This window comes from Triturus cristatus, chromosome 1_1, assembly GCF_964204655.1.
Source record: "Triturus cristatus chromosome 1_1, aTriCri1.1, whole genome shotgun sequence".
Lineage (NCBI taxonomy): Eukaryota > Metazoa > Chordata > Amphibia > Caudata > Salamandridae > Triturus > Triturus cristatus.
In genome coordinates, this window is record NC_140579.1 from 41,212,831 (window position 1) to 41,228,460 (window position 15,630).

Here is a 15,630-nt window from a genome sequence, read left to right on the forward strand (position 1 = left end):
CCGTTTCTGAACTTCACCTGCACTTGTTAGTTCGCCAATTCATTGTCCTAGATGTATTGATGTGTGAATGATGGAATGCCGAGACTGGAACTCGCCACGTCTAGATGACGACATTTTGTCAGCACTGAGCATTCAGCTCACTGAGCCATGATGCGATAGCTGGTTATGAATGCATCACTATTGGCAAATAGCGAAATTGAGACGATATGAGAGATGAGACACTTTGTACAAGATCAGACAGTTGGTTTCCTCGGGTCTGATCTTCTTACATCTGGCAGCTCACATTGTGTTATGGCTTTTCTTTAGTGTGTTGTTGTATGCCTACTTTGCCCTCAAATGCGTATTATTGTTATGTGATAACATTAGCACCTATTATACAGGGCGCTAGGAAACGATTGAGTGCGTTTGGAAGAGCTTTAGAATAAACTGGTGTCACTGTTATTATTTCCAATGCCTCTCGTCTCTGTAGGGCGTCTCAATCTGGATGTGTACCGCTATTGTCACTGCCCTCAGTGTCAGAGTGAGCCCTGTCCCAAGGGCACAAGTTCTAAACAAGCATTTGCAATGCAATAATTATCGCATTTACGCGAGTTTGAGCTATTGGGATTGTAAATGACAATGCCTTTTATTTATGTTGTAAAAAATAAAAAATAAATAAAAGGCATTGTCATTTACAATGCCAATAGCTCAAACTCGCGTAAAATGCCAGACCTATTGCATTGCAAATGCTTGATTTATGTTGTATTTTGTATTCTTTAGATACCCGCGAGAGGTGGGGGAGCAATAGAGAAGCAGGTGGAGAGTGTGGGGGGGGGGGGGGTTAACACAATAAAATAATAATAAAACCTGGTTAGGGAAGGAGGTGAAAAGCAGAACATGAGGGAGAGAGCAATATGGACAGTGGGGTCGCTGGTTTGGGGGATGAAGCTCATGGGAGAGGGTACAACACATGAGGAAGAGAGCAACACGGAGCATGGGGGTGGGTATTTGGCAGGGGAGAAGCACACAAGGGTGAGAGCTAGAAAACACGTGCACTCTCATGGAGTGCTCAAGGCAAAAGAAAGAAAGTAGTTCCTTAAAAGTGAGCAGGGAAAAGAAAAAGATACACATCAGATGGTAAAGAGGCTATGCTTCAGAGGAGAGGTAAACACAAGATGGGATCGGATGGACAAGGAAAGCTAACAAACAAGAAGAAAAGAAATAAAAGTGATAAAAGGCCAACAACTGGCCGCAGTGGGTGGGCTCTAAGCCACTGTAAATTCTTGGTATAGACGACAATAGGTCTGACACTACCTGGTAGAGGATACATAAGGAGGTATTGAGCAGACTGCGCGGTGTTCTTGCAGTAATCAGTTATTCAAACCTTAAATATGTATTCTCTTGGCTTTTTCCACATCTAAAGTTACCAACACAGGCAGTATCTCTTTCTTGGTTCCCTTTTCAACTAGGTGGATTACCCTTCTTAGGTTATCTTTTGTTTGGCGATATTTAATAAAGTCCTACTGATCCAGATGCGCATGAGCCTTGGAGGGAGGATATTCTTCAAGCGAGTTGACAGTATTTTAGTAAATATCTAGGTGACAACATTCAACAAGGCTATAGGCCGAGAGGAAGCACATGTCTTGGGGTCTCTCCCTGGTGTGTGTCTCAAAAAGGTGAGGGATTCCTTTGTAGAGGTAGCCAATTTTGTAGTCAGAAGAGTTGTAGACTCTCGCCAGTTAAGGGCTCAGCAGGGCCCCAACGTTTTATAAAAAATCCCCGTATAGCTGTAACGTCCTGGAGGCTTGTTGACATTATGGGTGGTAATGGCCTGTTTGACCTCCTGTTCTGTAATAAGGTCTTCTAGCTGGCAGCGTTCAGCTCAGTAAGTTTGGGGAGGTTGTCCCTTTGTAGATATTCAGTTTGAGCTTCTATGCGGCTGCACTCACTCCTTCTTGTATAATTGGATATAGTAGGAGCGGAAAGCCGCCAACATGTGCCTCTCCTTAGTGAACCAGGTACCATTGTCTACTCTAAGACAATATCTTTAACATAGTGGCAAACACGTTGTATGTGAAGTAGGCAAGCCTATCTTACTGCTGTGTTGGTAATGTGTCTGCTTCAGATTGAAGAGAGTAAGTTTGGCCCTGTTAGTGTCCTTAGTGAGTATCTGGCCTCGGGGTGCCATAAGCTGCTGTTACTTAGGGAGTGTGGTGGCTAATTTATAGTCTTTCTAGATCTTTAAGCTCCCTCTCAAGAGACTCTCATTGTTGCTGTCTGAATCTTCTAAGATAGGATAGTTTACTTATGCAAGTCCCCCGTGGTAGCACCTTAAAAGCATCCCATAACTTCTCCATCAACATATCGGGGGTGTCATTACGTTGGAAATAGTCCTTTATGGACTCCATCAACTCGGTCCGAAGGACTGGGTGCCTAATCAGGCCAGGATTAATAATCCACTTGGGGAATCTCTGAGGTAGGTCCCCCTGATCTAGTGTCACTGTCACCGGTGCATGATCAGCTATACCAATCTCTAAGGCTCCCATTAGAGCAGCTAGAGGTAAGAGATACTGAATATATTTTTGTATTCTCAAGAGTGTCTGGCGTACAAGGGAGAAGAAAGTATAGTCTTTGTCAGAGGGATGTCATCCCCGCCAATAATGAATCCCTAAGTACTACAGCTTTCCTTTCAGTGTGGCGGAGAATCCCCCTGAGTGTGGGGTGCACGATCCTGTCCTATTATCTCAGAGATTCCTGACTAATATGGAGTCTCCCATAAAGATGATGTCACCCACAGCAAATACCGCCACTAGATCAATACTTTTACACAGGAAGGCATCTTGGCCAGTGTTTGGGCTTAGAGCACCATCACTGTCAGTGTCCAGCCATCGATCGAGTCCTTAAACATGAGTAGGGCACCCGGTTTTATCGTATTTATTTTTGGGACATTTCCCTTTGTATTTATTCATATTTCTTTTTTGCTAATATTATCCATATTTATTTTGGGGTTTGTGAAATCGAAACTAGTATATTTCCACATGTATGTAACCGATACATGTGCATTCATGCTTTTACACCTGATAGGTTTCCATGCTATGAATGCCCAAAGATGATAAATCAATGCACTTGTCTAAAAACGTGAACATTTTGGTGTCAAGGTTGTACATAACCCCTGCTGTTTAAGCCTCTTTACTAAAATTCCTTTCTTTGTTTAACCCCTTACCTGTCAGTCCGCACAGCGATTGGCCTGGCAGTCAAGAATGACAGCATTCAGAAGCACTCGAAAAAGAATCCAATTTACGGTTTTATCCACATTTAAAAATACACACAGACAGGAAAATAAATGGTTTTCTGTCTGTATTTGTCTGTAAAAATCAGTAAAGACTGAAATACAGAGACCCCTAACCATGAGGTATCTGCCCTCCCTGACTTTGTTTCCAGTCAGCAACATGGAGGGGGAATCCATGATGTATGAGGAGAGTGAGCAGTGTGCCTGAGGACATAGTTTGTGTCTGACTCTAGTGTCTTCTCCCTGTTTCAGCTGTGTTTCCTGAAATGCAATGAGACCGTACCTGCCCCTCTTTATGAATTGCCAAATCTTGGTCCATTTATTGGGGACGTTCAACCCCTTAACATTGAGTAAGAGGACCTTAACCAAATCGCATACCATGGATCTTGATTATCAAAAGCCGCCCTCCCCATTTTCACAAGGGAATCAGATTCGCAACATACCGAGCCTTGCAGTGTTTGTGCCTTTCGATTATCCAGGCCACTATGTGGACCACAGAAAGTGTTCTCCTCGTGAGGAGTGAAGGCTCTCTGTTTCCCCACCCTTTTTGTTCATATTGCCCCGCCTTCCCCTCATAACCCCAAACAGTGTGAAACTAATAAACAAGAATAGAAACATAACACCAATCAATGTCACTGTGCCAAAATACACCCTGTCTGAGCGGCAGGGATCCGCCTCTCTCCCAAGGAGGATACTTGAGCTCCGTCAATATAAGGGAGGGCTTGGAGGTGTAACCAAGGGGTTTTATGTAACATCTCTCATATTCCATCATCCTTGCCCATCAATGTGTATGGTGGTTATGGCATCTAATGGTCCAGAAGGAGCTATTGCCACTCCCCTGTAACAGGACCCCAGGAGGGGACCAGTTTCACAGGTCATAAGTCTTCTTCCCGAGTTGCATTTCTGTTCCTCCTGAGCCCCTGGCACAGCAACTCTTGTACCTGCCAAGGGGTAATGGTCGGGGGGATCCCCAACCCTCTGCACCGCCAATGTAATTCCCAGCAGTTGTGCCACCATCGCCAGGTCTAAGGTCTGGTGTGACTTGTTGCCATGATCAAATGCAATGCCAAATGGATAGAGCCATCTATACCTGATTTTATTTTGGCAAAAGTGTTCCGTGATTGGCATGAACTGCTGTTGTCTGAGAAGCGTTGCCGGGACAATGTTCTGGAACAATGTGCCGGAGTAGGCCTCGTGTTGGATGTTGTCCTTGGATCTGGCGCCTGTAAGACCTGTGCGTTTATCTAGAATTCATGGAACTTGGCCAACACATCCTGGAGTCTGGCCGATCTCGCCATTTGGTAGGGGCCCATGCAGTGAGCTCTGTCTAGCTCAATCGAGGCGGAGTCAGTACCAATTAATGATTAAAACAGTCCCAAGACAAAGCGCTAAAGATCTGAAACCTCCACTTGCTCTATTAGACCCCTGATTCGAATGCTGTCTCTCCAGGATAGATTTTCCAGGGCTTCGACCTTTTTCATAGGTGCATCATTTATGGCATGAAGAGCTGTGCAAGTGTCCATCAGTGTGTGGCTCTTGCCCTTCAGAGCCTCTAAGTTGCTTTCTGCTTCACCAATCCTGGCTCCCACTGCATCCACGTCTGACCTTATCGTGGTGATTTTGTCACCGAGATCAGATCTTAGGGCGTTGACATCTCTCTGTTGTAATATATGCCTTAAGCTCCTCCCGCAATTCCACCTTAGAGCTGGCAAGCAGATCTTCCTTTGTCAGGGCCACCTGTCTCCTCCCTGCCAGGCCTTGCCTACCGGGTCCTTCAAACGCATCCCGACTGCATGGAAAGCTCACTCCAAAGAAGCCTGTGACTTTCCTCTGTGTGTGTTATTTTGGGGGAGACATAGTTGGAGTTAGGCGGTGGGGAATCTGTGCCCTCTAAAAGTGGGCGTAGTCTCCAGTGGAGTGCCAGCTAGGGTGGATGTCATAAATGGTATGGGCTGTGTGTGGTGAGACCTCAATCCCTAGATATTGGGCTCTCATTGGTTTCTCGCAGAAGCAGGTCACGGAGTCACCAGAAAAGTGACAAAGTGAGGGGCAGAACGTAACAAATCTCTCCAGACCGCTCAGTGCCATATGTGCTGTTTCCCAGCAGATCTGTGTTTCTATATACTGCCCCAGTGCCCACTTTCCCCTGCGGTCCAGACAATATTGACAAGTAGGCCTAGTCGAACCCCTGTGTGACAGAGGCAGGGGACCCTGATGCGCCAGAGAGTTCTGCTGGGGGACCTATCAGACCTCTCTTTCGCCTGAACCAGGAGGCATTGTTGCTCCTTCTCCACTGGGCTCGGTCTGTTAGGAAAAGAGAATGGCATGCCCTTGTGACTCCCAAAGGCCCCTAGCTCACCTCAGGTGTGGGAGACCCCGTCCCACTGCAGAACATTCCGACCCTTGCTAGCGGTGTCGGGGACCAGAGCCTGGGGTGCCACTGGCGTCATCACCCGCAAACTCTGCTCCTTTCTTCTGTGCCGGGCTAGTCGGAGAGTCTGCAGCGCCCTCCTGTGCCAGCGGGCAACAGCACCATCCAGGCCCTCCGGCCCTCACCCGTGCTTATTGCCTCTGTCACAAGGCGCGGTCCAAAGCTGCACATGGCCATCGCTGCCTCACCATCTTCTGCAATCACCCTGCGGCTACAACTCGCTCCCTCAATCGCTGGTGGCCCCCTCCCCCTGGCACTGTTTCAGGGCATCATGGGGAGGAGGTGTTAACAAGCCACGGCGACTCCCGAGATCACAGAGCTCAGTTAGGGAGCGTCTATCTTGGTTTGCACCGAAGCTTCTCCCCTCCATCTGCTTTCATCATTTAAAGTATGGATTAAAAGGTCCCAGCAGCACAGTGCTGTGGTAGAAAATGCCAGGAATGACTGAAGGATAGCTGGCAAGTTTCAATGTGCTTATGCGTGACACTTCAATGCCTTATGCGTGAGTGAACATTGAGTGACACATTTTGCCACTGCAACACAGCAATTATGTTCTTGTAATGAAATCAGTTTTATAAAGTTAACTCCTTTTGTGCAGCTTTACATAATGGCTAGGCAAGAGATAAACTGCTGTCCCAGTGAAAAGCAGCTCTTTCCCCATATTACGCGATACCTTCAGCCTGTACTGGTTTTTACAAGGAATATCACATTACATTCAGGCTTGTAGTTTTGCTATTGATAGGGTTTGTTGGCTACAGCGCCAGTACTCATTGAAAAGCTGTTACAGGCGATCACCTTCAAGGTTCCACGAGGATGAGCTGTGGAAGAAACATTTTTTATTCATGCCTTGAACGAAAGGTTCAACTCTCATTTCATAGCCATGCTTGTTGCAGTGCAGGGCAAAAAGGTCAATATACGTTTGTTGAGTAAACTACGACTGGCATAGTTCTACAAGGTTTGCTTTCCCACCCACCGGTGGCACAGGTGAAATTGGTTCAATGCACCAACGCTGAATGTGAAAGACAGGTTATTGTATATCTTCAGAACCCCACCCAATACACTGTTGTAGTGGTATCATTGCTTTTAGGTCACTAACAATCCCTAAGCCGGGATCTGGGGCACTGTGGTTCCGGAAACAAACCTGTTTCACTCTTTACAATTTCACACCCACAAATGGCACTAAGAAGAATATATGAATATGGGAGCATCACGTTGATCCCTTCCCGGAAGCACTGCTTATATTGCCCATTGCAATGAATGTACCACAATTAAATTCGTTGTTTTTCCTTTATTCAAATTACTCCAATGTTTTCAATATTTCGTTCCGTTTCATTCTGTCACATGAAAAGCCATTTTATGTATTTTTAATTCTAATGCAGTAGACATGTTCTAATGTAATGTTAAATCAACGAGGTGAATTATGGGTCTTGTAGTAAAACGGGTATGACCAATGAATAAACAGGGGAGGAGTCATGGTTAACGTGGTTAAAAGGAAATCAGGTGTTAGAGAGTAGATAGACAGTTCAACAAACTAGGAATGAGGCCACTATACGCATTACAGGTATGAGGGGAGTTCTACAAGGCTGATTTTGAGGGGCACCATAGAACCTATGAATCCAAGTAGTGGGGTTAACAGTTTAATGTTTTTTACAAATTGGTGTTCTAACAAAATCAGGGAGAGTCATTTTATTTATGTTGATCAGCTAGAGGGAAGACGCCGATTTAAGCATTTTTAAGAAAACGAATACATAATGAGTGACTTCTGAGCTAGTAATTCATGTTCGTGTAAACATATAGTTTAATTTCTGTTATTTACATTTGTAGTGAATCCCTGACGAAGGGCAAAAACATGGCCCGAAATGCATTGGAAATTATTCACTATCGAGGATGAATTACGTATAGTTCCTGCTTTAGAAGATAGAGGTCCGGATGGACACGTCTACTGCATTAGAATTAAAAATACATAAAATGGCTTTTCATGTGACAGAATGAAACGGAACGAAATATTGAAAACATTGGAGTAATTTGAATAAAGGAAAAACAACAAATTTAATTGTGGTACATTCATTGCAATGGGCAATAAAAGCAGTGCTTCCGGGAAGGGATCAACGTGATGCTCCCATATTCATATGTTCATTATCTATTCCACGTGGTAGGAGGGCGAACCACGGACCCGGGACGCACGCTAAAACTAAATGAAACTGAAGACAAGACAAACGTGATAAACAGGAGTGCACTCGGCTACCTGATTGCACTAAGGAGAATAGACATTTTGAACTAAAAGCATTTATTTCAACAAAGCATTTATTTCAACAGGACGAACCTGTTTTTGAGCATATCTAGAATAACCACGCAGAATCTCACAAAAACAACAATAAGCATGTTGCAAACAACAAGAATAATATGAAAACTTCGAACATAATTAAAATGCCATTTTAAAACTAACACCCTAAAACATGCTTCTATGCACTACGTTGTGAGAACTTTTGAAGTAGAACTTGCAATCTAGACTTTCTGTGGAGAAGCAACGCTCTGCATACCTTGTTGACAGCAAAACCTGCGGATATCAGAGAGGCGTGAAGGCGGTGTTCCCTGTGAAAGAAAAGCACGCTGCGGCAGCGTCCTTTCTCCCGGACTTAACTCGTTATCCATATCAGGTGTGATGTCGGATCTTCATGGTACACTGGCAGCAGTTCGGATCATCTCTGGCAGTTTTTTTGTGCGATAATCTGGGAGAAGGACCTCTCCTGACGAGTGGCAATCCATTACACTACCTCTTATCAAGGATTGGAATTTCTGACATAAGTTCAGGAATTTCTGACATAGATTATTTGCATCAAGGTGTATGTTCCAGACATAACCTGATGATCAGATAAAGGTAAATGGACGTCAGTTCAGACGACACTGTTTTGATACATGTTTGTGTTTGCTCTTATTTGACCTTGCCACTGTGAAAGCTAGACACTGGTCCCAGACTGACGTTGCATCGGGTGACATATCTATTTCACAATTCTTGGAAAGATAAGGACAGACGACATCTGCATCAATGGCAGACATGACAATGAGTCAACATAAATTGGGAAAAAATGACAACTCCCATTACCTAAGATGGAGTTGGGGGCCTACTTAAAACGGAATAGGGTATTAGGAGCTTTACGTCAAGTTGACTAGATTAAAAGCCTTGGCAGGACATGGACATGATTGGTATATTGGAGTGGCAGATATTTAACAGACACGCTTTAATATGGGGGAGAGGGTAAGGGTACTCGATATGGGATGATTTTTGTTATACTACCAAAGATGGAAACATAGGGAATGTTTTTGAGATTTTGATAGGTGCGACTCGTAGCTGCACACACCACGACTCTCCAGTAAGCATGTATCTCTCCGGCTGGTACATTAATCACTTTAAGCTCTTGTCTGATTTATAATTGACCATTTCTATAAGTCTGGATAATTTCAGTATAAAATATTATGCACATTTTGGACAACACTTTTGCTATTTAGGCTTGAAGGGTGGGTTCTTTGTAGTACCCAGACAGTGCATGCCCTGCCTTGTCATGGGAGCCTGGAACCTCAGCCTCAGCGGTTTGAGACCGTCAACATAAGTGCTTTCATACAGGCTTGGTGTGCCGCATGCCGCTACATCACAGCAGGTGCTAGCCTGCCCCAGGGCTGCCTATAGTGCATAACGCTTACTTATTAATACTTATGGTTCCTACTCCTAGACCTGAATCATGGCGTAGCAGACAACGTCAGGTACCACTATCCTCTGTCCTGCCAATGAGGTAAGGATCGTCGCTATCTGAACAGTTACCAGGACAAATGACTTTAAATAGACCATGGCAGAGGCTAATATACATCAGTGTAGACATTTCAGCTTAGCGTTTTAATCACTGCAAGGCACTGTGAGATGGAACACGGTGATATCTGTGTTCCTGTTCGGGTCCTTATGGTGATGCGGGAAAACAGACCAAATGTGTTAGCCCGACCCTAGATGCGTGGCACTTAAGGCGTTCCCCTGACGTGGGCCACGTGCCGTCTCTGACGATTGTAGCAAGGGCTAGCGGGGAGGGACAGAGGAGGATTGGACGTCTAGGAGTGGGAAATTGAAGGTGAAGACACATGTGGAGGGAGGGAGAAGAAGAGAGCTATGATAAGGTAGAGAGGGTGGGCGACAGATCCGCGAGGGCCATTGGTTTCATTTTCCTGCCTCAGACACGCCGTACCTGGTGTTAGACAATGGCTGGGTTTTTACCAGAGGGCAGGTGCAGGCCCCATTGTTCTGGAGGAGAAGTGGGTTTAGCACCACCCTCTCATTCACAGGGGTGCTGTGCGTGTGCGGTAGTAGCGTCCACGAGCATCTGCGCTTCTGAGGCCTCCTCGGCGCGCGCGCGCCCTCTGCCCCCACATGGCTCCTAAACATTTGACGCCTTCCTGTTTAGGACTAGATGCATGTCTGGTGCACCAGGTATGCTGAGGGGCAGGACCAGATGTAAAGGTGGGTAAACAAGGGTCTAAATCATGAACAATGCTAGTTTTCCGTTACAAAAGGCAACAAAGAAAAGTGAGTACATTTCGTCTTGTTATTGATTCAACTGCCAAGTGGTTCCGTGTCATGTGTGATAGCATGATATAGACCGGGCCTTTCAACAAACAGCAGGTCATTATGGTCTAATAAATCCTAGCATGCAAAGTGATGTTATTGGAAAAGCTAGGACTGGATGAAGATGTCACACAGGACGTGGACAGCTATTTGTTTTAGCTTTCACAAAATGGATTAGTCCATTTCTAAAAATGTGGCAGTACTTGTTACCATCATTTTTAATTTTGTATAATGATAATGTTTATAATAGGTATGAAAAGCATACGATTCCGTCACTGACAGTATCGACTATCACAATGGTGGCGCTTAAAATACCCACACACTCAGCAAATGAATTTGGCCTGTCTTGAAATATGGTCTAGTTAGGACTGGGGATGCAAAGACGACAATCCTGCTACCACAAAGTGTTTATAGGGAAATTGCTAAATCATTCACAAATATGAAAACTCAAACTTGCCCGGAGAACACAGCAATGTTATACAGGCAAACCATCCAGTTGTTCAAAAGTTACAGAACTTATTCACAAAAGTTTAAAATATATAATAGACAACGGGAATATGTGTACAAAGCCTATATATTAAATTACAGGCAAATGTGTACTGACAGAGCTCAGTCTGGAGTCAGTGAATGTGGGGACCGTGAGTCTGTCGTGAGTGTCGGGCCGATTAGGCTTCAGTCCCGAGTGCTTAGTGTGGTGTTGGTGGGAGTGGTTTAGGTGAGATTTACTGACCTCAGTATTTTTCTTTCTCCTTACAGGAATGCATCACTAGAGAAGCACCTCTTGGAAACTGGGGCGAAGGCCCCCAAACCACGGAAGACGGGAACCTCCATAGCGGGTCTCATCTTCAAGGTAGGAGTGAATTCCACCTGTGTGCAACCAACACTGACCAGCCAGTCTCGCGTGCTTGTGCTGCAGATCAGGGCATACAAATTCTCCCTACTCCCACGGATAGAGTAATTTCCCAGATACACGCACATGCACTCATCATACACTTGGGCCCATTTCACTAACACACGCTCGATTACTCTATAAGCACTGGTCATGAGAGAAACTCCTGAAACACCCTGTATCTACAGTAAGGTCAATGCGATCAAATTGTCATTGTCCTGAGTCATGATTTAAACAACAATAATCACATTAGTGTATTCAATAAACGACAAGAAATAACCACCAACACTGTATTTGAAATAATGGTACTTTATCTAAAATTAGTTCAAAAGAAAGTCAATCAAAGCAAAATCATTATTCTCATAATTACCTATTCTAGCTAAATGTCATAAATGGGTCAGGACAAGTCTCTCAGTAGAAGTCTCCCGAGTCGCCGTCCTCACAGCATCGATCCTCACCAACGCAGGTTTGGGAAGAAGTGGCCTTAGACCCTCTCTAGTCTAACAATATTTATAATAAATCTTACAAAATAAAGCAACATAAAATGTTCTGAATATCCGTTGAGCCGCTGAGCAGAGCGAGCAGGAAAGGATGTAGCATCGCTACATTTGAAAAACCTCCGCTCAGAAAAATCAAAAAAATAAAAAGACGGAAGAAGGAAACTCGAGTTTGCAAATGTTACTTTTGTAAATGCTCTTCCTCGGAACCATAGCGAAGCCACCACTGTAATCACAATGTTCATTGTGGCTCTCTTTTCCTCCAAGGTTATTTGGACGCTTGCCTGGAGTCACTGTCATCACGGAAACTTTCAAAACTCCAGCAGAAGCCATAGTCAGGTGACCTTCAACAAGGCCTCTCGTCATCTCATATTCACTCGAGCACAGGCTGTAAACGGCAGCCATCTTATCTTAGGCCAAAACTAACCATTCTTAATTGAAAGAAACACAAACAACGTTACTACATCATCGCAATGATTAAACAGTGTTAATTCCCACTAATACCCTTATGTGTATGTAATTAACTAGCCATCTGCAACATATTTAAGCATTAGTACACGTTATTATTTAAAAGCATCAACACAAAACAAATAGCACACTTATATTAAATAACCGCACATTATTAAGCAACATATATGCATTCCCACGTGTATTTTCTCTTGTTAGTCATATTGATTAATCAAAGTCTCTCACAAAACAAATAATTATCGATTATAGATTAGTAATTTAAGTCTCAACATGTAGACAAAACTGGAGCTTAAAAACCCAATAAATTTTCAATAGAAAACTCTGCTCCAGCAATCCCCCCTTTGGTGATAACATCACCAAATAAAACAACCCAAAAAAAAAAAATTTTGTCCCATTTTAGGAGAAATTGGAAATGTCTTTTTCTCTTTTCACAACATTACACACCAGACTCCCTCTCATCATCTCTCTTTGTTTCTAAGTAAACACTCTCCCTCAATTCTTCTAATTCTATTTCTTGTGGATCTCTTTTTGACCTTTTATGTTTCTTTTCAATATTTCTTTTGATTAATTTCTTTTTCCCTCCCCTGTTTTTACAACACAAACACACCAATCTTGGTATCAATAAAGCAACAATTACACAAGTCAAAGGAAACAATATCTTACCTATAATAGTATTACCTATTTTTGCAATAAAACTCTTAACAGCAACTATCTTATTAGCTATTTTAGTCCAGACACTTTCAGCTTCTAGTGATACTAATTCTTCATGCAAATCAGTAATATTTTTGATATAGACCTTCAGGTCCTTGCTTTCGTCAGGAATGTAAGTGCAACAATGTTGAACTTTCAGCATTCCACAAACTCCACCCTCCTTGGCCAATAGAATATCAAGGGCAAGTCGATTTTGCATAGACATGGCACGTACGGCAATCATCTCCGTATTCACCAAAAGAAACCCTCCAGCGGTATTTGTCGATAAGCGATCCACCACTGTTGACAGTTTCCGAATTCCATATGCATTTAAAGAAATTCCCACTGCTGGAATTAAAGCTCCAAAGATATCAAGAACTATTTCTGACCAAGTTTCTCTCTTAAATCGTGTTAGTAAATTAATATGTTCTACATCTTCTATTCTATCTATATGAAAAATCTTTGGAAAGACCAGGCCCACATAACATGTGCCATACCAATGGTCAGGCAACCTGTAATAAGCCTTGTTCCCACAAACATAATACACTCCTGGGAAAACTGGATCCTCTCCTCCCTTGAAACCCCATCCTGTTGCAATGAAGTATGTATCATGACACTCACTAGTCCCAACAAAATATGTATCATATTGGGATTTCTTTCTTGTAATACATAGCTTACCCTTCTGTGGTGCATCTAAAGCCAAAGTTGGACTAGCCCCATTCCTCAATTCTTTCCCCATCTCAATGTCCCAAATTGTCTCACTCACTTTATATTTTCCTGCCTTTTCATGCATACTCATTCTCCTTTCCTCTACCATGTTTAGGAAAGCCTTCTCCTCTTCTTTCAAACTGCAAGTTAAATTGTTCTTAAAAATGTAATCTAATGTTAATTCTTCTTTTTCAATAAAAATCTCACCAAAAATGTTAGCTTCTTTAGCTGGATTCAGCTTTTTGTTCATAGGCAATTGCCCAAAAATGTTATCTTTGTTAGACATCTCATAATCTATTTTCCCTAACAAATAAAAAACACTACTCAACACACTACATGAAATTCCATACGTAGCTGGTAAATGGTGATAAGTAACACCCTCTGAAACGGATGTAGGTAACTGCATACATACGTAGCAATCCCTTACTTCCATTGTCTTCACGTATTCATACAACAATTTTGAAAAAACATTACTAGAAAAATCATTAATTGACCTATCTTTATGTATGTAAGTATTACTAATTCTAGTTGGAACCACTTTCTGTGAATTCTTCTCTACATTAGTCACATTCTCAGTGTGCATCTCAAATGTACCTTTGTAACTCTAAAAGTAACTAATAAAGCTAGTACACCCCATAATAGCACTAATAATCCAGTACAGCAGCAGCACATTCTACACCATCTTTTCAAGAAGGCACATCTACTTTGAATATTTTCTATGTTAGTCATTTTACTACTTTGACCGTGTCTTTTGACTTAGCCTCTACTACTCCACTACTGGAATTTCTAAAATTCTGGATTACTTCAGACAGTAAAATTTCAGACTCTCTTCTTTTCACTTTTCTCCAAGTGATTTCTTCAGTTCACTCAATTTGGATATTCATCACTCTTCACTTCATCTTCTTCAACATCAAATTGTATTAGATCTCCAACAACATCCTCAGTATCCGACTTTTCTCCAATGTCAGTCAAGATTACTTTCAGGATTTCACCTGTATCTTCCTCAACCACTTCACGTATGGTCTCCTCTGGACTTCCCTGACTTTCTGCCTCTTCACCTTCAGACAGTGCCACGTACGTCCATTCCGGCGACCTATACTTCTGGTTAGGTTTTCTTATCCTTTTGATCTCCTCTGGTCCTTTCGACTCTTTTCGCTTTTCACCTTTTGCTGGATTCTGACTCGACACCTCATTCACTTGTTCAGCTTTCGATGTATTTGCTCGTGTCAGTCTGTATCTCAGCCTCTTTACTGTGTTGTTAGGCCAAAGATCTCCTCTTATAACCTTTTTTGGTCTTGTTTCTTTATTATTTCTTTCTCCAATCCAAGTTCTCTTTCTCAGAACTCGACCCTCTGATTTCTCATTCTCACTCTCATCCGATTCTGTTTCAAATGCCTCTTGTTCTTCAGCAGTTTTCTTTCGCTCCACAGTTTTTATCACCACTGTTTGAGACTTCCCTATTTCTGTCCCTCCTCGGGTCTCCAACACGCAATCTTCTTGCTGTCTACTTGTCCCTTCACCTAGCTTATCAGGAATGTTCCCTACACCTCCTCTGGGGTCTTCCGCAATCTGTCCTTCTCTACCTTCTTCTGACCCTGTTTCTTCAGGTGTAATCTCAAGTGGACTCTCAACTTCTTCATCCGATTCAGATGTAGTCACTGTGGAATTGCTCCTTTCCTTTCTGTTTACTCTACTGCTCGTTAGAACTTCAGGCACTCTCACAGAATCCGATCTCTCTTCTGTGACTCTCAATGTTTCTCTTGAAGCCTCCCCTGGAAAGAAAGAATCACCTGACTCTCTTTCTCCTTCACCTCTTCCAGAATTCCGATTCCTTCTTACCGGCTCAGTCTCTGCATCATCACTGGAATCTGACTCTTCAAAATACTCCTTACCAGTCCCTTCCTTTGGATTTGGAACTCTCAGAGTATGACTCGCATGCACCCAGTTTTTCACACCGGCACACTTAACTGCAGTTGTCGTAGTCAAAATAACTTGTCTTGGCCTTCCCCACCTTGGAACCAAGCAATTTCTTCTTCTGTGCACCTTAATCCTCACCCAGTCCCCTGGACTCAG

At 43.1% G+C, this 15,630-nt stretch overlaps 1 protein-coding gene across 1 annotated transcript in view; it reads left to right on the plus strand.

Moving 5' to 3' along the window:
• Positions 1-15,630, plus strand: part of LOC146869308 (proteasome subunit beta type-7-like) — an 89,229-nt gene that overhangs the window by 24,016 nt on the left and 49,583 nt on the right. The window contains exon 2 of the mRNA XM_085647140.1: positions 11,062-11,155. Coding sequence (XP_085503266.1) covers positions 11,062-11,155 — 94 coding nt within the window. The remainder of the gene's footprint in view (positions 1-11,061; positions 11,156-15,630) is intronic.